Genomic DNA, 23,697 nt, shown 5'->3' with positions numbered 1-23,697 from the left:
AGTCGTGTCAGGTTTAAGATACCAACCGGCCTTAATCCATGAATGATTGATTGACTCTGTGACCTCAATGCAGAGCTTAATACAAACACTTTTCAATCGCTCGGGCTATATATACCTAGCAGTCAGATACAAGCATCACGGCACTTGTGCTAACATTGTTTGACACAACTCATTGTTGAAGACTTCATTCAAGCCATGGCCTACACACTTTTTAAAGGTCCTGTTTCAAAGCCCGTCCACTTTGCCATCCTGGGACATAGCTTCGTGCGGCGACTTGATCAAGTCTGTCCCCCTCCACGTGGCATCATCACTTCCGTGCGTGGGATAGGAGGGGCGACTGTCGCTCGGATGAAAGCAGTGGTGGATGCCCCTTGATGCAGGTTTCCAGGGCATTGTTTTCTTTCAAGTGGGAGAACGACGTGTCGGCGTCAACTGATCCTCAGTACCTGGTTGAGGACTTGCTGGATCTTCTGGACTACCTTCGGTGGAAACGGCCGGGCTCCAGAGCAGTGATAGGAAGTCTGTTCCCGAGGGTAAAACCAAGGAACATGACGGTCTCTGCCTACAAGCGGAAGGTGGAGGAGACGAATCGGCGCTTAAAGAGGATGTTGCGACGCCGTCTGGATGCCACCTTTTGGGACCACAGCCAGCACATGAGGATGGGACCTGCACTGTTAGGCAAGGATAGCGTCCACTTGACGTCAAAAGCCAATGCCCAATTCTGGCTTTCCATTCGTAAGTGTATGTGTAGGTACGTTTAAACGCACATGCCCTGTCCGGTAGATCATCATTTTATCGTAATTCCAAAACTCTATAATTGTCGTTTCGGCCCATGTGTTTATATACAGCAGTGGCAAAAGGGGATCCGCATGTGAGACAATCAGTGCAAACGGGACGCACAGATCAGTCAAATCTGAGCGCACGGGGCTTAGCTTGGGATGGCTTTAAGGGTGGGAAAACGTGACGACATCCGCACGTGTCGCACATGACGTGAAAGCTAAGACACGGGGCTTTCGATCCATAGTAACCAATAAAAGCCTGTGGTCGATGTACGAAACATAACAAGCATCTGCAGCGTGAAATACTGCCGTAAATCGGGTAAAATCGGGCTTCGAAGCGCCCCGACTTCGAACCCGTTAAAGACAGGTCACTTCTGATGATACCACCAGTTGGCCCTGGGAACCAGCTTCACGTCGATGTGCAACAATGGGTTGCGTATATTTGTCGTCCACGCGACGTATAAAAGATGATCGCAGAGCAAGGCTCTTTTCTTGGTAAAAAGACATGTCTATATCAGATGGCCAAATGGACGTGGACGTCCAACCCGGTGCCCCACGTCGACCCCGTGACGATCCCAGGTGCCTTGTCCACGTGGCAACATTTTCATATATGATATGCGTGCATATGTTTCTTTCTCCGGGTGCGAGACGATTAGTGCAAGCGGGATGCAGAGATCAAACCCCTTTTGATATGAAATCTGAGCTGTTTTGGCTCCCGTCACACGCACGGGGCTTAGCTTCGGGGGGCTTTAAGGGTGGGAAAACGTGACGACACCCGCACGTGTCGCACATGACGTGAAAGCTAAGACACGGGGCTTTCGATCCATAGTAACAACAAAACCCTGTGGTCGATGTACGAAACATAACAAGCATCTGCAGCGTGAAATACTGCCGTAAATCGGGTCAAATCGGGCTTAAAAGCGCCCCGTCTTCGAACCCGTTAAAGACAGGTCACTTCTGATGATACCACCAGTTGGCCCTGGGAACCAGCTTCACGTCGGTGTGCAACATGTCAATGGATTGTGTATAGTCGTCGTCCACGCGACGTTTAAACAACAACAGCCACCGTTTCTGGCCCGTGATATAGGGCGCTTATATGACGCACATATCCAGGCACATTGCCTGCTCCTGGCGCTACGTACATTGTCGCAATGACTAAACGACCAAGAAATTGATCATGTCTTTTCATAATCGAGCAATTCTGGAACGTTTGTTGGCATTAACAATGAACAGTTGTCACAACGTAAATAATTTTCGTAACAGCTTTTACTTGGAGTGCACTAACACTATCGATAAACATACGACCAAATTGGAAGCCTGTCAGTGAATATTTTTCACATGTTCTACGCATGCGTACAGCGAGTTAAAAAGAAATGCCAAACCAACGAATACATAAGCATCACGAGCTCGTTCCAAGTGTTGATTGAATTTATCTTAAAGATTAAAACAACAACCACCACCCCAAACCCCACCCCCAACAAAATACCCCAAAAGAACCCCCACCCCACCCCCAAAAAAACAACAACAACAACAAAACAAACAAACAAACAAACAGAAAAAACACGAAGAGATTTGTTCTTTATTATATTGTGCATTAGCAAACATAACAGGAAGATTTGGTTAATGACACAAACCAATTATTTTCGATGATTGAACGGTTGTTATGATCCAATGATCAATTGTGATATTTTTACCAATTCCAAACACGAATAGAGATGTCATTTTATGATAGCGTACTAGGTTTAATGGGCCACTGATCCAAGACTGGTTGTTGCTTTTGTTATTGTTGTGAGTACCCGGATGATATCCCATAACTCTTGACTGGTTCGTGACCTCTGCTGCGCTACCCGCATGCGCAATTGATAGTATAAGTATAGATTGATCAACCAAGAGGAAATCTTTATTACTCGATAATATTTCCATCTTCATTAATTTGATAACAAATGAAAACATTTTGAAGTTCAACCATCTGCCAGTGGTGAAAATTGCTAGGACTGAAAAATAACGAAGTCAATGTACGTCTTTATATTTTGTCTTATAATCCTCATTAGTTTATCATATTTGTATGCAGTTTGAAGGCTAACAAAATGCACACGATCTGCTTATACGTATTGTGAATTTATAACATGACTGTTCTATCTAGACACTTTATAGATTGCCAACGTCGATTATGTATTATTTCACACACACGCCCCAAGTGCGACCTAGTGTATGCATGTTGTCTGTCTCATTACACTTCACGGCGAAAACATGATTCTGGATAATGCTACAACAAATGAATAAAAACAAAATGTAAATATTAAAATTAAAACAGACTAAAATAACAGCAACAATATCAGGCTATCCTACCATGTTCGAGGAATGTATCCAGCAATATCCACATAAAGGAACGACATGCCATTACCATTACCTTGTTCGGGGAGGAACGACATGCCATTCTTGTTCGGGGAATGTATCCATCAATATCCACATAAAGGAACGACATGCCATTACCTTGTTCGGGGAATGTATCCATCAATATCCACATAAAGGAACGACATGCCATTACCTTGTTCGGGGAATGTATCCGTCAATATCCACATAAAGGAACGACATGCCATGCACTTTCAGCTGACGAAGAATCCTGCTCCATGTCATGTGTCTTTTAACGGTCTAATATGCGAAAAAGTGATATACCGTTTCAGGTTTTTCACATTGGTGTAGAGTCTGATGGTCACCCAAGATAGCACACCTGACAACTAATTATATAATTGCATGATGTCCGCTATTCTTTAACAAAGTAATTATTTAGCCAGTAATGAGCAATCAATCAATGTATTGGCGGTTAATCCTTTGAAGGGAGGACGTTGTTTTTACACAGACACTTTGCGACAGGGTGTATTCAGTATAGATTAGTAAAACTACATACATAAACACTACCTTTTGACAAATCCAATGTGCAAGATAAAAGCAATTAATCAATCAGCGCGTTATTGGTTAATCCTTAGATCGATGTTTGTTTTTGTAAGTCAGCTGATAATCCCTCTTGCTGCACTTCCATGCGCATATTACATAAGATGTAATACAATTGCCACATCAGACCTTAAGACCTTAATCAATAATGAAGGAAAGCCAATTGCAAGTTCTATGGATAGTCAACTTGTTTATTGCAACAGGTGCGACGTTTCGGTGTAGGTACAAACACCGTTATCAAGCATGGTGTAGGTACTAACACCGTTATCAAGCATGGTGTAGGTACTAACACCGTTATCAAGCATGGTGTAGGTACTAACACCGTTATCAAGCATGGTGTAGGCACTAACACCGTTATCAAGCATGGTGTAGGTACTAACACCGTTATCAAGCATGGTGTAGGTACTAACACCGTTATCAAGCATGGTGTAGGCACTAACACCGCTATCAAGCATGGTGTAGGTACTAACAGCGTTATCAAGCATGGTGTAGGTACTAACAGCGTTATCAAGCATGGTGTAGGTACTAACACCGTTATCAAGCATGGTGTAGGTACTAACAGCGTTATCAAGCATGGTGTAGGCACTAACACCGCTATCAAGCATGGTGTAGGTACTAACACCGTTATCAAGCATGGTGTAGGTACTAACACCGTTATCAAGCATGGTGTAGGTACTAACAGCGTTATCAAGCATGGTGTAGGCACTAACACCGCTATCAAGCATGGTGTAGGTACAAACAGCGTTATCAAGCATGGTGTAGGTACTAACACCGTTATCAAGCATGGTGTAAGTACTAACACCGTTATCAAGCATGGTGTAGGTACTAACACCGTTATCAAGCATGGTGTAGGTACTAACACCGTTATCAAGCATGGTGTAGGTACTAACACCGTTACCAAGCAACGAAACGTCGGACTCATTGCAATAAAGAAGTTGATTATCCATAGAACTTGGTTTTCCTTCACCTATACACCTTCTAAAATACCTCTCAAAGAACTTAAGTAATAATGTTGAGTATTTACCCCAGACACGAGAAATGCCAAACGGGGACCTTTTACGGGTAGTCTGAGTGATGTTACCACTAATTATGCTTGTTATAAATTCATTAACTGACCATCAAGTGTATGATGACAACTAGTATGTAGGTTTATACCACCAAACACTGGTTACAGAAAGGGAGTAGTAATCGCTGTGTTGCATGCAGTTTTTATTGCCTGACAAAGACTTATAGACATTTCAATGTATAAATTGTTCTAGATTAATAATGATAATTCATTGCGCCTAACAGGCAGCATGGCTGTATGATCCCCAGGGAGTTGAAAAGTATCGGTTAGTATAATCAGGGATTTGGGACATTTTGTTTTCTCTATTTCCTTGGAAACAGTTTGTACTTGGTCTTATATAGGGAGGATTGTGTTTCCGGAGTACAACTCAACGGCCGTTCATTATCTTCAACAGAACTTGAGAGCTACAATTGCGCAGATAGATGCTCATGCTGTTGATCTCTGGATTTGCCGACTTCGGTAACAAACATAATATCATATTCGTGCCCATATCATACTGTTTACGACACTCGTGCCTAAATATCGGTATATGCCTCTCTCTCACTCGAGAAATACCAACATTTAGGCACTCGTGTCGTAAACATAGTATGACATGGGCACTTATATAATATCCTCTATAATAACCTCTATAGAGGATATTATATGAGTGCTAATTATATGATGTACCGATATTTAGGCACGAGTGTCGTAAACATAGTATGATATGGGCACGAATATAATATCCTCTATAATAATCTCTATAGAGGATATTATATGAGTGCTAATTATATGATGTACCGATATTTAGGCACGAGTGTCGTAAACATAGTATGATAAGGGCACGAATATAATATCCTCTATAATAACCTCTATAGAGGATATTATATGAGTGCTAATTATATGATGTACCGATATTTAGGCACGAGTGTCTTAAACATAGTATGATATGGGCACGAATGTAATATTCTGTTTGTTACCGAAGTCGGCAAATTGAGGAATAAATAAGTACAAACCTATTTGCAAACATAGGCTGGCTACCTGCCGCCTCCGTATGTTGAAGGCAACGTCATAGAAGACACGTAAAGAAAATTGTTCATGACGTCAAGTCTCCATGACAAAGTGATATTTTGCCCTCAGGCATCGTATGAAAAATATTAACCCCGACATTTCACCCCCGTAGGTAATAAATGTATTTATGACACAAATGATCAAGACAATGGCAGGCTAATTTGTATGTCAACGAGAATATCACTTTTCTCAATGAAATTCTGATTGTCACAGACACGCGATCTGAAAGCATCCATCAGTATATTGATTTTATACCGTGTGCGTTTTGGATAAAAGAACAAGATCTGGATTCCAGTTCAATCACGCCTCTGATGAAGCTGTATAGAAAAAGGGATCCTCTCAGTAATGTTAACGTTGTACATTTAGAGCTGTAAGCTCGAAATCGACGTAAGGAAAAATATATGTACGGCAACATGTGGTACTGTAACGATTGAGCATCGTTTATGGATAACAAATTCTTATATTTTTTTTATGTCCATTGCGCATTTGTCGACAATAGCATTGTTGCTCTTTGTCAAGAACTGCGCAACTCAATACATGGTAAATACATCCTTTCAATATCATCGTCACGGGAAAAATATTTAAATACTTCCACCTTCAAAGATTGAAAAAAAGGAAGGCTGTATTGTCTAGCAATATTTGCAGCGGTTGCTGTAAACACCAGATGCAATGACAATATGTAATTGTACTAAAATTGATCGTTTTGACACGTTGTGTACTAACTTCGTGGCGAGATGGCCAGGTGGTACGCTTGACAGCCAGAGTAATGTGAAGCAACACATGCCCGGCCATATTTCATGTCTCCGGGCGATTCATTAAAATAAAAAATGTAATCCATCATTTGGGTTTAACGTTGCTATCAGTTAACGACGTAATGCTGTAACCGGATCCTGGTCATGATATAATGTCAACTCACAGTTATGAACTGCCAAACGATACACTGCCTGGAGTCCTAGCTAGCGTCAGTGGCTGCAGTAAACAAACGTTCAAGTTTGGTGAATGAGACAAGTCATTCCGTTTTGTTTTGAAGTTTAGTTTCGGAACATATTTCATGACCCTGTATCTAAAGCCCCTAGAAAGAGCGATTCATTCAAATGAAAAGTTTAATGCATCATCAGGGTTTACGCGAGTGAGCGAGTGAGTTTAGTTTTACGCCGCACTCAGTAATATTCGAGCTATATGTCGGCGGTCTGTAAATAATGGAGTCTGGACCAGACAATCCAGTGATGAGCATCAATCTACGCAATTGGGATATGATGGCATGTGTCAGCCAAGCCAGCGAGCCTGACCACCCGATCCCGTTACTCGTAGTTGCCTCTTACGAAAAGCATGGGTTACTGAAGACCAATTCTAACCCGGACTTTAACGGGTATCAGGGCTTTAGGCACATAAAAGCTTCACAATCACTCGGGATTTACATTAACCCGTTACCCCTTCACAATACTTCAGACATCACATTAACCCCTTTACAATCAATTAGACATAACAAAAAGACCTCACAATCATTCATATATTACATTAACCCCTTTGCAATTAATTAGGCATAACACAACCCCTTCACAATCACTCACATATTACATTAACCCCTTCACAATCATTCACATATTACATTAACCCCTTCACAATCATTCACATATTACAATAACCCCTTCACAATCATTCATGTATTACATTAACCCCCTCTCAATCATTCATATATTATATTAACCCTTTCACAATCATTTATATATTACAATAACCCCTCACAATCATTCATATATTACATTAACCCCTTCACAATCATTTATACATTACAATAACCCCTTCACAATCATTCACATAATACACCAACCCTTTCACAATCATTCACGTATTACACTAACCCCTTCACAATCATTCATATATTACATTAACTCTTTCACAATCATTCACATATTACACTTACCCCTTCACAGTCATTCACATATTACACTAACCCCTTCACAATCATTCATATATTACATTAACCCCTTCACAAGCATTCATATATCACACTTACCACTTCACAATCATTCACATATTACACTTACCCCTTCACAATCATTCATATATTACATTAACCCCTTCACAATCATTCACATATTACACTAACCCTTTCACAATCATTCACATATTATACTAACCCCTTCACAATCATTCATATATTACATTAACCCCTTCACAATCATTCACATATTACATTAACCCCTTCACAATCATTCACATATTACACCAACCCTTTCACAATTATTCATATATTACATTAACCCCTCCACATCCTTCACGTATTACATTAACCCTTCAAAACTATTCACATATTATTTTAACCCCTCCTCAACCATTCATATATTACACTAACCCTTCCACAATCATTTATACATTACATTAACCCCTTCACAATCATTCACATGTTACATTAACCCCTTCACAATTATTCACATATGACACTAACCCCTTCACAATCATTCATACATTACATTAACCCCTTCACAATCATTTATACATACACTAACCCCTTCACAATCATTTATACATCGTGTGATGTCTTAATAATTATTTATGTATGTAAACTCTTTACTTTGAGACACGTGAAGGTCCGGATTAGAATATTTGCCTTCAGTAACCCATGCTTGTCGTAAGAGGCGACTAACGGGATCGCGTGATCAGGCTCGCTGACTTGGTTGACACATGTCATTGGTTCCCAATTGTGTAGATCGATGCTCATGCTGTGGATTGTCTGGTCCAGACTCGATTATTTACGGACCGCCGCCATATAAGTGGAATATTGCTGAATGCGGCGTAAAACTCAACTCACTCACTCACTCTTTACTTACGACGTTTCAGAGTATATTTCTACTCCTTCATCAGGTGAATCCTATTTCTCAAAGTAAAGACGCTGACGCCGTTCAAAAAGTCAAGCGTCTGACTGACCCTGAACAGTATGATGTGTCGGGAGTTATATCCCTATGTTCTATTCAATCGTTTGATTTCATCATTGGTCTTGTTGTTATTCAACCCGTGAACATCTGGGTTAGAATTGGTCTCCAGCAACCCATGCTTGTCGCAGTAGGCGACTAATGGAGCAATCCCACCGTCCCCGTTTATATCAGTATATATAAAGCAAGTCAACATGACGCCCCTGCAGGTGAGGTGAGGTGAAATTGGGTTTAACGTCGTGCTTGAGAATATTTCGCTCATATGACGACGTGCATGCGTGTGTATGTGTACGTGGGCTGCTTGTACTAGGCCAGACTGAAGGTGGTTTTATAGTGCTAGCCCACTGAGATAACATGCCGCAGTGAAGCATGAATACCCCACTCAGACACATTATACTGACCCCGAGCCAACCAGTCCTTGTTGTACCCATTAATGCCGAGCCGCCAGGCAGGGACCAACAAGTACCATAGTACCATATTTTAACGTCTTTTGGTATGACGCGGCCGGGGATCGAACCTGCGACCTCCCGCTCTCCGGGCGGACGCTCTAACCACTACACCACGGAGGCGGTCTCCTGCAGATAAGAAGACCTCGTGCTTTGTAAAACATTGGACTTTGCAACGGAAGATCTGAAAATAATATCCATGTTGTGGTCCAAACACTTGTCACAATGCCTGTTGCCGAGTGATCATTTAGTGGCATTCGACGCGTGAAAACCAATTTTAGGTGAACAATGGTGACTGGTCGGCTTTAACCACCAGGGCCTCCTTTCACAAAGCACTAAGGTGATCGTAAGTCACTAAGGTAACCTGAGTGCAGTGTTAAAGACAGGACGTTAAGGTTAACATGACTAAAGGGTGCTTTGTGAAAGGAGCCCCAGGCCTTCTTTATATTAACAGACTTTTCATATTGACTTTGATCAAGTTATTGACAGTACTTATGCGGTTGGGTAGCCGTGTGGTTAAACCGTTTGCTCGTCACACCGAAGACCCAGGTTCTATTCCTACATGGGTACAATGTGTGAAGCCCATTTCTGGAACCCCCGCCGTGATGTTGCTGGAATATTGCTAAACGAGGCGTAAACTTAAATTCAGTGACAGTATAATTGGAAATGAGGAATCTTGTATTGCGTTGTGTGTTATGTTACCAAATTTTAACCCTCTTTGCAGTAATTTGCCTGACAATCTAACTGGCACCATTCTTTGAGATATTGTTTTTAGAACCTGCTTGGGTTTCGTATGTTCCAATATTTGTTTAGATTCGGATGAGAAGAACAAGTTTGTTAAGAGGCGACTAACGGGATCGGGTGGTCAGGCTCGCTTACTTGGTTGGCACATTTCATGATATCCCAATTGCGTAGATCGGTGTTCATGCTGTTGATCACTGGATTGTTTGGTCCAGACTCGATTATTTACAGACCGCCGCCATACAGCTGGAATATTGCTGAGTGCGGCGTAAAACAAACTCACTCATTTTGTGGATCGTGGCCCAGATCCTCAAGAAATAGTGACATAAAATGTATCTCTGTCCAATATATATCTATATTTTGACTCTTCAACATATAAACTCGTTCTTTCTTTCAGAACCGATCACCATCTTGGGTTCTTCATTCTGAAACAAATAATGCTGGACCACTCAAGCAAATCCGCCAGCAGGGACAGGTATGAATCTCCACATTGCATCATTTCATTTTAAGGGTGGTCCTGAGTAACTTCCCTTGGACGTGCCAGGAACCAGTCATCCTGGGTTTAAATCCTGGTTAGCATATTGTTTATTTGGTCCCCAAGTTGTCCCTGTATAATATCATATAACAAACTCCCTCTAATCAGACATCGGTCTGTTTAGTTCGAATTCCGACACTCAAATCCGGTCCCCAATCATGTTTTTAGTGAAAATTGACACTTTCTAAACCGACAGTGTAATTGCATTAGCCAACTCATGGTGTGCATTTAACAATTCAACGCGCTTGGGCGAGAAGAGTGTGAGTGAGTTACAATTTAACGTCACACCGGCAATATGTCAGCCATATAGTGACAGGAACAAAGTTAGTTTATGATAAATATATGTCAGGAAGGACAGTACAACTTTAGCAACGTATCACAGAATGCAAGTCTAAAAACTAATCATCTCCAATTCTAAAAATGCAACTCGATGTGACATATATTAACATTAAAATATAGGCTATGGACTACCAACAACCAAAGCTAGGCCACCTTACTGGGGTTCATGGGGACTTACAGTACTTCAGCTGTCTGCATGAATCACCAGCAGGATTTACACCATCACTTCAGCCGCTGGTAGTCATAAACAATGCTAGCCAGACATTAAAACAATACAATTGAAGCAACAGAATTCCAGTTGTCTGCAATGTACTATAATACTATTATGCAATGACAAAGGGACAATCCTTTTACGACACTTCAACCTCATTACTTGCTAATTATTTGTTCAATGGATTCATAGATTGGTGAATTCACCTGTCAAGTGCTTGTTATGATTCATTGACATTGACACTGACATTGAGATCATTTCTGTTTGTTTAGTTTTGTCTGTGTGGTTTAATTTTGGATTGAGTGCCTAATACCTCCTCTAATCCGACAACCCTCTAAACCGACAGTTTTCACCGGTCCCGTGCCATGTCGAGGGAGCTCACTGTATGTGTTGTGCGTTATTACATTCATTTCCATGTTGTAGATCGTTCTACCGGATAAGGATGGCATCGCGAAGATGACCGTCAGTGAAGCGTTCAGAACGTACCACAGGTGAGCAATTGTAGGTCAGTCTGGGTCAAAAGTTTAGTGCCGGCGACAACTACGAAAGCTACTACTACTACATAGGAATCTTATTTCTATGTAAAAGGTTTCTCCCCTCGGGGTGTGCTAAATGGTAATAACTCAGTATCACATCAGACGAATATGGATATTCTACGGTCAGTCCATCAATTCATTATTACATCAAAACGATTTGATATATAAAAGTGTTTGTATTTTCTGTTTATTTCCTATTTGTATCAACTGGCCACGAAACAAAACCAAGATAATTTGTTGATATCCAATATTGTTATTATTCAGAAATAACGTGTTATGACTATTATAAATATGTACAACATTACGCATTGTGAGTGGCATAAATTGTGTGTTTCGCCTGACCGTTATCTTGCGAATTTCCCATTCTTATGATTCTAAACGGAAACAAATATACCCTTTACCAGGTAGGTAAATGATTAGTAAGGATTTGCTGCACATTTTGTATAGATAGGGATGAAATTTACAAGGCTTTCTGATTTACATGTTAGATATTGTTTGTTTATGTTTGGGGCTGTGTATTGTAATTGAGTTTGAATATGTTTATTATAGAAGGTAATATGACAGTGAGGTTCCCTAATAATTGTGGAGGAAACATCATGTAATAATTGTATTTTTCGAGTTTTAATAGATGTTTTATCAGCATTTCCATCACGTCTGTTGTGTTGATATGAGCCATGTTGGTGGTCAAGCTGATGCGGCAGTGTTGTATACGTGCGCAGTGAAGCTGTCATGAAATCAGACGAATTTTCAATCCAAAATTGATAGCGTCTCATTTTACTGATTGACCAATCAAAATCGACCATTTTACGTAGCCATGGTAGAATTCAATATACCTGACGGTGGAATGCAAATTTTCTTGACCAAATAAACCACGCCGTCATTAATGTCAATTGGTTGTCTCTTACGAGATCTGTTAGATTGTTCAAATCCCTATGGGAAACATGCCCATAAAAAATCGTGATATGATACACTATACATAATTATTATATGATTAAAAATGTGTATTTTTTCTTGCTGTTCAGTTACCTTGACAACACAGATACGTTGTGCAACCGGAAGCTGCGCATGGGCAAACTGGGGGATGGTGGCTGGGAGATCTGTGACGACCCTGGTTACCGCCCAGTAAAGAATTGTATCGTGTACTCGTTTGGGTGAGTAGTCAATTAACTGGAACACGTATTAGTCCAAGAAGGAGAATGGTATGGAGACACCTTTATAAATGCCAAGGAGAAAATGAGTGAGTTATGTTTTACGCCGCACTCAGCAACAATCCAGCTATATGGCGGCAGTGTGTAAATAATCGAGCGCAATTGGGATACGATGACATGTGTCAAACAAGGCAGGGAGCCAGACCACCCGATCCCGTTAGTCGCCTCTTACGACAAGCATGGGTTGCTGAAGATCAATATTCTAACCCGGACCTTCACGGGATGTTAAAATCGAAGAAAAGTAGGGTTTCAAACTATAAAACGAACATATATATGTTCTCCCAGCGCAACACCTTTGAACATATTCTCACAAGTCATGTACCATCTCAAGTGCATGTTAGAGTATGGGAGTTAGCGTTAAGAGGGGAGGTGGGGTAGCCTAGTGGTTAAAGCGCTCGTTCGTGACGCCGAAGACCCGGGTTCGAATCCCCACATGGGTATACTGTGTGAAGCCCATTTCTGGTGTCCCCCTGTCGTGATATTGCTGGAATATTGCTAAAGGCGTCGTCAAACTAAATTCGCTCACTCACTCACTCACCTATCGTTAAGATCGCTTTGCACAAGTGGGACCATATCTTTAACTCCGTATCCACGTGGTGTTGCGCCACATCCTGGTGCGGTGCTGACTCAGCATAACGTCACTGCCAAATACATAGTTGTATATCGCCTGTTTAGACTCTTCACTTTCTCTCATTGTGTACAAAGGAGCTTATTCTGCATTTTGTGAAAACCTATTGAGAGCCATTCATGCACTTTATATACCTTTTTGCACATTATTACACCCTTCAAAAAAAAAAGAATGCATAGGCCAAAAATAAGAATTCTGTCAATATAACATAAATACACAGATGGAAAAGTTTTCATCGCACTTTAGGATATTTTCTCAATTCTATCCAGTATTGTACATCAATATTTGCAGATTCGCCTCAAATGAAACATGAAGAAAATATACAATATATATGCGTACTCCTATCTTCTTGTTCCCAAGCCGCCATATAGCTTGAATATTGCTGAGTGCAGCATAAAACTAAACTCACTCACTCTTGTTCCTAATTGGTTTTGTCATAACACACTTTCATATGCAATGCCTTTTATTCCACAGAATCAACAACGATTTTTCCTTTGACGATGACACGGCCAAAAATTATGAGTGCAATGTTTTTGCCTTTGATCCAAGGTTTGTATATACGTTTGTGCAGGTCGGTTGTGTGTTTATTTGTTCGGACGCATATCAACAATATGTTGTTATCTGGCAGATGTTAATATGCTACTCACACTTTGCTAAGGATCACAAAAATTCACAACTTTACTTAAATGTAGCTTATAATTTGAAATTGAATCCATTTAAAAGTGGATAAATAATAATATGGTAACCCCTCATCAGTCAAAATAGTCACTTTAATCTAACCTTATGTACTTGATACATGAGTAACCATGAAAATGGTTTTCGTGGCACTAATCAACCATTTTGAAAATCATGGAATGAGTCATTGACAAATAAACAACACATGTCAATAGCAGATATAGGATCCACAAGATGCAGTGACATACTGAAACCTAGGATATATGCTTATAGGCATTAAAACCAAATTTGACCCCACATAATATTTTTCTGTTGAATCCATGACTTGATCCGTAGTAAAGTGTGAATAGTATAATTTAGACATCCTGGAGTCTGGAGTCTGAACATCCGGGAGTCTGGAGTCTTGACACCCTGAAATCTGGAGACCCTGGGGTCTGGACATCCGGGAGTTTGGACACCTTGGAGTCTGGACATCCTGGAGTGTGGAGTCTGGACATCCTGGAGTCTGGAGTCTGGTCACCCGGGAGTCTGGAGTCTTGACACCCTTGAATCTGGAGTCTGGACATCCTGGAGTCTGGACATCCTGGAGTCTGGACATCCTGGAGTCTGGACATCCTGGAGTCTGGACATCCGGGAGTCTGGACATCCGGGAGTCTGGACATCCGGGAGTCTGGAGTCTGGACATCCGGGAGTCTGGACACCCTGGAGTCTGGAGTCTGCACATCCGGGAGTCTGGATATTTTTGCCCATAGTCCATGCCAGAGTCATCGAGCTTGTCCATCCAATACCCAAATCGTCTCTGACGAATAGCATCTATTGGGTTCGAACCGTAAACCATACGGAATAAGCAGACTGTTTCTGGATGAATGAGAACCCTTTGCCTGTGCATGTCAGCTGTGCTAGGGCTGTGTGACAAGTTCCAATCCCATCCTCGATAGAATCTTGTTCTGCAAAGTTATTTATATTTTTGATTCGACCACCGAATCTATGAAACAGTTTTAAGACATTTGAGAGTCAATTTTGGAAAATATTTGTACACATGCCCTACAGTTTTGATTTTCTGTGAATGTTTAGTTTGCGTCAGAAAATGCTTGTAGAAAACATCAGCAACATCAAAGACCTGACATGTTACACAAACAAGTGTGTTAGTAAAGGGCTTCGTTTCCGTGAAATGAAACTCAGTTTAGTTTACTTCTATGTCGCTTTTGTCAATATTCAAGCAATATCACGGTGTGTGTGTGCGTGCGTGGGTGCGTGCTTGCGTGCGCGCGCATAGATCGTCTTCGTTTTCGTATTGATCATGATTGGAGGTGTGCGGGAAAAGTCAGCCGGTAAAGATACTTGCCATGTAAAGTTCCAAGACAGCCCACCCGTGAAGATCCGGGTTAGAACTGACCTTCAGTAACCCATGCTTGTCTCCTCCCCGTGAAGATCCGGGTTAGAATTGATCTTCAGTAACCTGTGCTTGTCGTAAAAGGCGACTAACGGGATCGGGTGGTCAGGCTCGCTGACTTGGTTGACACATTTTATCGTATCCCAATTGCGTTGATCGATGCTGATGCTGTTGATCACTGGATTGTGTGGTCCAGACTCAAATATTTACAGACCGTCGCCATATAGCTATAATATTGCTGAGTGCGACGTAAATCTAAACTCACTCACTCACTCATTTTCTACTTGGCATTTACGTAGGAAGACTGCCTGACTATAATACTAGTAATGACGATAGTGATAATAATCATATTTCAGTATGAACCAGGCCAGTTACCAGAGGTCGCCGCGTGTCCGGTTTTTGAGGATAGGCATTGATGGAAGGGACTACAAAAGGGCAGCTTGGGACATGCGGACATTGACGAGTATGAAGCTAATGTTGAACCACACCGGGGTAAGTGACACAAACATATATTGACATTTTATATTTCACATATTTTGACATGTCACTGCTCCGGTGAATGCCTTCGTGGCCCCATTTATAGTACCTGTTAGTCATGTCACTGCTCCCGTTAATATCCTGGTTTTCCCGATGTTTCCTTCCTGGAAATCAGACTATTTGACCCTCAAGGTATGATCTGTTTGTTGTTTAACACACACTGCACTCATCACTACTGAAACTAACTGACTCTCTCTCTCTCTCTCTCTCTCTCTCTCTCTCTCTCTCTCTCTCTCTCTCTCTCTCTCTCTCTCTCTCTCTCTCTCTCTCTCTCTCTCTCTCTCTCTCTCTCTCTCTCTCTCTCTCTCTCTCTCTCTCTCTCTCTCTCTCTCTCTCTCTCTCTCTCTCTCTCTCTCTCTCTCTCTCTCTCTCTCTCTCTCTCCTCTCTCTCTCTCTCTCTCTCTCTCTCTCTCTCTCTCTCTCTCTCTCTCTCTCTCTCTCTCTCTCTCTCTCTCTCTCTCTCCCTCTCTCTCTCTCATCCTGTAAAAGAATTCCTTTTGTTTTTCAGAGAGTCATTGATGTCTTGAAGATGGATGTGGAAAGTTCAGAATGGCCTTCAATCCCCAACATGGTGTCATCAGGCGAACTGTCCAAAGTCAGACAGTTTCTCGTGGAATATCACGGATCTTGTAGCGAAAGGAATGACTGCATCAACAGACTGAAAATATTGAAAGACGTCCATGATGCAGGATTCAGGAAATTTTATGTCCACAAAAATCATCACTGTGGCTTTACAAATAATTTCTTTCCTGTCGTGAGGACACTTTGCTATGAGATTCATTACGTGAACATCAACCGTATGTGAGTATTAACAGATCTCGGGATTTTCAGACAAACAGGTTTTGGGCCGTATCAGTATTTTCATTGCTCCTGGGTTGTCCATAGTTCAGATTATTTCACTTAGACATTACCTGAGATCACTATCAGAACTGTCTTGAAGTACATATATAATGACCTATGCCAAGAATGTCACACGCTAAATGCTTTTTTGGCAAATCATCTTGGTTTGCAAAAAACATGATCCTGTGGTTTCCCAGGTAGCCCGGGCTTTGTTTGTCAGAACATCGTCATCATTAAGGATGTATTGTGGGGCGGTGGGGTAGCCTAGTGGTTAAAGCGTTCGCTCGTCACGCCGAAGACCTGGGTTCGATTCCCCACATGGGTACAATGTGTGAAGCCCATTTCTGGTGTCCCCCGCCGTGATATTACTAGAATATTGCTAAAAGCGACGTAAAACTAAACTCACTCACGAACATGTATTGTGTTATTGTCAACATGTATTGTGTTATTGTTAACATGTATGCTCAGTGCTGATTAAAAACTGAATTGTTTGATGTTTTTGTTAATTTGCAAAGGGATAGGCATGGTTTGTGTTTTCAATTACATTGATAGAAGTGCCACGTTATTATTGGAATTGTATATATCGAACCCGGGTTAAGTCGAATTATTTCTCTAATCCCAAGGAATAGAAGACATGGGTGAGTGAGTGGGTGGATATAAAAGTTTGTTGGTTTACGCCGCACTCAGATATATCTTAGCTATATGGTGGCGGTATGTAAGTAATCGAGTATTGATCAGAGAATCCAGTGATCAACATCATGAGCATTGATCAACGCAATTGGGATACGATAAAATGTGTCAACCAAGTCAGCGAGCCTAACCACCCGATCCCGTTAGTCGCCTTTTACGACAAGCACGGGTTACTGAAGATCAATTCTAACCTGGATCTTCACGGGGAGGAGACAAGCATGGGTTACTGAGGATTAATTCTAACCCGGATATTAACGGTTAGGCCCATTTCTGGTGTGCTCTGCCTTGATATTGCTGGAATATTGCTAAAAAAAGCGGCGTAAAACCATACTCACTCACTCACTCTTCACGGCTAATACTGTTTGTAAATTTTGCACGTTTGTGTGTTTGTTGTTGAAAACCAGCAAATAGTCCATTAAAAGTGAGCGAGTGAGTTTAGGTTTACGCTGCACTCGGCACAATTCCAGCTATATGACGGCGGTCTGTAAATAATCAGGTCTTGACCAGACAATCCAGTGATCAATAGCATGAGCATCGATCTACGCAACTGGGATACGATGACATGTGTCAACCAATTCAGCGAGCCATAACCGGCGTTTGGGTGTTAGTAAACCCTACCACCATTACCTCTTGATTATGGTCTACATTACATTCATGTACTGGCATACATACATTCAAGGATAAACGCAACACCAAGTCCTATACTCACATAGGTTTACTGTCTCTCAGTCCATATCACTCTCTAAGTACAACTTCAACACAAGACAGAGCAGGCTCGTATCCTACAGGAAACTTAGTAAAGTGGATTAGCTTGCCATATATGGAATGTAAACAATTGCTCCGTATCTCGAAAACTGTCGCCCGCGGTGTTTTTAGAGATGTGTGATATGAAATAGTGTCTCTCAGAAAAACGAAACCTTTTCCCGGGTCGTTGAAATTTACTTGTTTCTACTAGCAATCGCAAAATACAATTAGATCCTTAAAGATCCGGGTAGAATAAATCATTGATCATGCTGTTGATCACTGGATTGTCTGGTCCAGACTGTATGATTTACAGATCGCAGCCATACGCTGAGTGTGGCGTTAAACAACAACTGACTGACTGAGTTTGGTTTTACGCCGCTTTTAGCAATATTCCTGCAACATCACGGCGGGGGACACCAGAAATGGGCTTCACACATTGTACCCATGTGGGGATTCGAACTCGGGTCTTCGGCGTGACGAGCCAGCGATTTAACCATTAGGCTACCCCACCGCCCCGTTAAACAACCAACTAACCAACTAACAAGTATCCAGCCTTGCAGAATGGATTACCATATACACTTATTAAAAAGACATAAACGATGATGGAAAAAAACACCCATAATTTATTTCAAGAACAAATGAAATGTCCCAGAGAGATATATATGCAAACAAACACCGTTGTGTCGAACTCTGACGTGACGAACTACGACTCTGTCACAATACAAGCATTGTCCCTGCGAGTTCTATATTTCGTCATAATCTTTCCTTTGTGTCGAACGTATAGAAACTAAGTGTTTACGCAGGTTCCCTCAACTTCGACAGAACCGGGTGTGACTGTATTTCGAACAACCCGTATGCAATTGATTCTGATTGTGTCGAACTCATAGGACCAGAGAAGGTTCGACGTATCCTCTTTTCGTCACGTCCGAGACAATAATAATAATGTGGACCTAACTATCCTGGTCCAGAACATGAGCTCGTCTCAACCAGACATTCTTGACAACGGTGTAGAACATGAGCTCGTCTCAACCAGACATTCTTGACAACGGTGTAGAACATGAGCTCGTCTCAACCAGACATTCTTGACAACGGTGTAGAACATGAGCTCGTCTCAACCAGACATTCTTGACAACGGTGTTGTACTGTATATTAGTGGTGGTCCGATTAATCGAAATAATCGAAGATTGGTCGTAGTGACTAAACGACCAAGCAATCGATCATAATTTCTCATAATCGAACACAAACAATTCTGGAACACTTGTTTTCATTAACAATATTTTTCACATGTTGGTTTTGTCTGTTACATTTCGCAAGCACTGCAAGCTCGCTTCAAGTCATGATTGAATTTATCTTAAAGATTCCACGAAATTTATGTTCCCAACATACTAGTCATCCTTTAAAGATGTGAAATTTTGCCAAAAAAAACCTAACAGAACTACATGTTTTTTCCTTATTGTTATGTGCATTAACAAATTTCATAAATGACGCTAACCAATTATTTTCGATGATTGATCGGTAGTGATGAACCAATCATCAATTATGAGATTTGAACCAATTCCCAACACTACTGTATATACTAGTGCAGATAAAGCAAGCCAGACATCCGAGCTTCCCTACATCCACCACTAGAACAAAGACACTGTTATGTGATATAAAATTACGTAAATAGACACATTTCCTTACGGATGTATACACAAAGAATTCGAACTTAATTAAGCAACCCCTGTATTTTTGCAATGACATGTTTTCAACACGTACATAAAACATCTCGTGGTGTTCCTCTGACCCGTATCACCCGTTGTCTCATACAAAACGACAAAATGGTCGGAATCCATGAGGATTTTATAATGATAATTGCTCATTATATACAAAAACACACACTGACTTTCATAGAAATCCGTGTCTGTACAAGTCTGTGACCTTATTGGTGAATGTGAACATTCAAAATGTCATTTTGCGTGTCTTAGACTATTCAAGGTCAATACCAAGTGTTATGTGATCTAGTGAAGGTGATATTGAAACGAGGAAACTCTAGGCGTCAGTTAGACTTTTGCATTACATGTACATCTATAATTTCTAGAGCAGGTTAGAGAAAGTCAAGACACATTTAAATAGTTCTAAACGTTATAAAAGTATCAATAAAATACTTGATATTGCACACTAGTACAAAGTGGCCACTCAAACAATACAACTGCCGCATATTTGTTTATTGTAATATTTGTGTAGGGCCAATATCCAGCTCAGTTGCTGAAAGGTGCTTTGTTTTTCCGACGATCATTGGATGTCAGTCTCAAACAGCACATGGTATTATTAATCTCAACTCCATACTCGATCCCATGATTAGTACACGCCCACATGTATTTATATCCTATTTTTTAATTACATTAAATTCATTTTTTACCATGTGTGATGTCCAAAGGAGAATAATACGCAACAAAAAACCATAGGGGTAGAGGCATTCTAAAAGTCACTTTCCGTGATTAAAGCTGAACTAAAAGTGTAAAATCGCACACAAAGAAGTACTAGCATTTTTCGACAGCAGAGGCGGGTATCACGTGACCTGACGTCATATGTGCCTATTGCCGATGGCTTTCTCTTTGATTTTACCTAACAAATTGTCCGTGACCATGGATTCTGAAGCAGTAAATGATGTGTCTTTCTTACATGGATGTTAGACCCGATTTTACGTCTTGCAAGACAAACTTCCAGTGAAGATGATGATTAAGAGGAAGAACCAAGCCAAACGGAGGTACCACTTGATGTCAAATTATTTTTTTAAAATAGACCATATAGACCTTAATAAAAATTGTCTGCTACAAAAAATACACTGTTGCAAGGAATTGTTTCTTTGTGAAAAAAGAACGGATCCTAATTCTCCTTAATAAATTATCAAGTCCCCATACAAGATTCCAGCCTGGTCCGGCTCCGAACCGGAACGAACGTTATAGCAAAACCTTTTCAAGCATTGATTTGAAAGAATACAAAATACCACTGACGGTAACTTGCAACATGGAATAATGTAGAAAAATGAATCCTGTGGATACTGCTTCCATTTTTAGTCTAGATTTTGGATTTTCATATCCTATGTGTGCAAGGCGAATTGGATCTTCTTCATATGTATCCAACTCGAAATGATCGGAAGACAGGACTGCATTCTTGCTTGGCTTCCAGTGTGTCTCCCAACGTTGGCACCTATGAATCCAAACCTTTCTCCTACCTAAATCTGTCTCTTTACTTGGAAAACGGAAGAAATGGTGTCTCTATCCAACTTTCGATGACGCCGTGCATCCCAGGGTAAAACAAAACACTATCATGCCATTTACTAAACCGACAGAAACAACACGATTTGTATTACTGTATCGCTTGGTCTTAGGTAATATGGCTGACTTTAGTCACAAATGACGTCATGAGCGAAAAGGTCACGTGCGTTCCAGCTGAATGTGCATAATGGCCGAAGCTCAGATAACAGAAACTGTTTTCGCTTTTAAAATATAAATAAAAATACTTTTGCATGAAAAATTGGGGTACATGTTTCTGATGACTTTATATTTCACCCAGTCAGTTATTGCAATTTTCTCGAATTCTCCTTTAAATTCATTTTAACAACTTGTGGTGTTCCCCTGCTTCAGAAAATCCAAATCTTCTCGAATGAATTGATAATGCATCTAGTCTTAATAGATCAGTTTCTGGAGTCTTGGGGAAGTGATGTTACATATACTTCTGCAAATCCATATTCTTCTTCTTTTTTTCTTTTTTTTAAAAATCACTTTGTTCTGAAAAGTATTAACTACTTACAGAAAAAAATTCTAAGCTTTTACTTTATTTTAGAACACGCAATCACAAACAAACAAACAAATTAAAAGTGATAAAATATTTCACTTAGTGTTAAAGGCGGCGTAAAAAGTAAACTCACTCACTCACTCGATGAACATGGACTTCATTGTAGATTGATGTTCACGTAATGAATCTCGTAGCAAACTGTTCTTACGACAGGAAATAACTGATTATTAATACTACATTGATCATTTTTGTGGACATAAAACTTCCTGAATCCTGCATCATGGACGTCTTTCATTGTACTCAGTTTGCTGATGCAGTCATCCCTCTTGTCACAATGTCCGTGGTATTCCACGAGAAACTGTCTGACTTTCGACAGTTCCCCTAATGACAACATGTTGGGTAGCGAGGGCCATTCTGAATTTTCTATGTCCATCTTTAAAACATCAATGTATTTCTGGAAAAGAAACAAAGAGGCATTTATGTATTAAACGACACCATTACACATCTGACAATATTGGGTTGAGGGAACGAGTGAGTTTAGTTTTACGCCGCTTTCAGCAATATTCCAGCAATATCATGGCGGGGGACACCAGAAATTGGCTCCACACATTGTACCCATGTGGGGAATCGAACTCGGGTGTTCGGCGTGACGGGAGGACGCTTTAACCACTTGGCTACCCACCGGCCCCGAATACAAAGGAATGAAGTGGGGAATCGAACCCGGGTGTTCGGCGTGACGGGAGGACGCTTTAACCACTTGGCTACCCACCGGCCCCGAATACAAAGTAATGAAGTGGGGAATCGAACACGGGTGTTCGGCGTGACGGGAGGACGCTTTACCCACTTGGCTACCCATCGGCCCCGAAATGAAGAACGGGTTTGTTGTGTTCAACATGGTTCACTTAAAGGGACATACATCCATGTGTAGTTGTGTCTTGTTGTGCTAGTACATCCATGTGTAGTTGTGTCTTGTTGTGCTAGTACATCCATGTGTAGTTGTGTCTTGTTGTGCTAGTACATCCATGTGTAGTTGTGTCTTGTTGTGCTAGTACATCCATGTATAGTTGTCTCTTGTTGTGCTAGTACATCCATGTGTAGTTGTGTCTTGTTGTGCTAGTACATCCATGTGTAGTTGTGTCTTGTTGTGCTAGTACATCCATGTGTAGTTGTGTCTTGTTGTGCTAGTACATCCATGTGTAGTTGTGTCTTGTTGTGCTAGTACATCCATGTGTAGTTGTGTCTTGTTGTGCTAGTACATCCATGTATAGTTGTGTCTTGTTGTGCTAGTACATCCATATGTAGTTGTGTCTTGTTGTGCTAGTTCATCCATGTGTAGTTGTGTCTTGTTGTGCTAGTACATCAATGTGTAGTTGTGTCTTGTTGTGCTAGTACATCCATGTATAGTTGTGTCTTGTTGTGCTAGTACATCCATGTGTAGTTGTGTCTTGTTGTGCTAGTACATCCATGTGTAGTTGTGTCTTGTTGTGCTAGTACATCCATGTGTAGTTGTGTCTTGTTGTGCTAGTACATCCATGTGTAGTTGTGTCTTGTTGTGCTAGTACATCCATGTGTAGTTGTGTCTTGTTTTGCTAGTACATCCATGTGTAGTTGTGTCTT

The 23,697-nt window shown here is 40.9% G+C and overlaps 2 protein-coding genes and 1 long non-coding RNA gene across 3 annotated transcripts in view; 1 reads left to right on the top strand and 2 right to left on the bottom strand.

The window, feature by feature from the left end:
• Nucleotides 1-17,177, top strand: part of LOC124255624 (probable methyltransferase-like protein 24) — a 34,349-nt gene extending 17,172 nt beyond the window's left edge. The window contains exons 3-8 of the mRNA XM_046689525.1: nt 10,362-10,439; nt 11,473-11,540; nt 12,608-12,736; nt 13,896-13,970; nt 15,846-15,981; nt 16,535-17,177. Coding sequence (XP_046545481.1) covers nt 10,362-10,439; nt 11,473-11,540; nt 12,608-12,736; nt 13,896-13,970; nt 15,846-15,981; nt 16,535-16,831 — 783 coding nt within the window. The 3' untranslated portion in view covers nt 16,832-17,177. The remainder of the gene's footprint in view (nt 1-10,361; nt 10,440-11,472; nt 11,541-12,607; nt 12,737-13,895; nt 13,971-15,845; nt 15,982-16,534) is intronic.
• LOC124255625 lies at nt 4,605-19,546 on the bottom strand. Its single transcript, XR_006892710.1, has 3 exons — nt 19,417-19,546; nt 18,824-18,829; nt 4,605-4,616 (listed from the first exon to the last, which is right to left on the bottom strand). It is a non-coding gene; the product is annotated as an uncharacterized LOC124255625 (long non-coding RNA).
• A 1,705-nt stretch (nt 19,547-21,251) lies between these two features.
• The window catches only part of LOC124255623 (probable methyltransferase-like protein 24), a 31,962-nt gene continuing 29,516 nt past the window's right edge, over nt 21,252-23,697 (bottom strand). The window contains exon 9 of the mRNA XM_046689524.1: nt 21,252-22,534. Within this exon, the coding sequence (XP_046545480.1) occupies nt 22,238-22,534 (297 nt within the window). The 3' untranslated portion in view covers nt 21,252-22,237. The remainder of the gene's footprint in view (nt 22,535-23,697) is intronic.

Source organism: Haliotis rubra, unplaced genomic scaffold (assembly GCF_003918875.1).
Source record: "Haliotis rubra isolate DU_JTF1 unplaced genomic scaffold, ASM391887v1 Scf604, whole genome shotgun sequence".
Classification (NCBI taxonomy): domain Eukaryota; kingdom Metazoa; phylum Mollusca; class Gastropoda; order Lepetellida; family Haliotidae; genus Haliotis; species Haliotis rubra.
The sequence above is the reverse complement of the archived record's forward strand: the minus strand, read 5'-3'. Positions and strand labels throughout refer to the sequence as shown.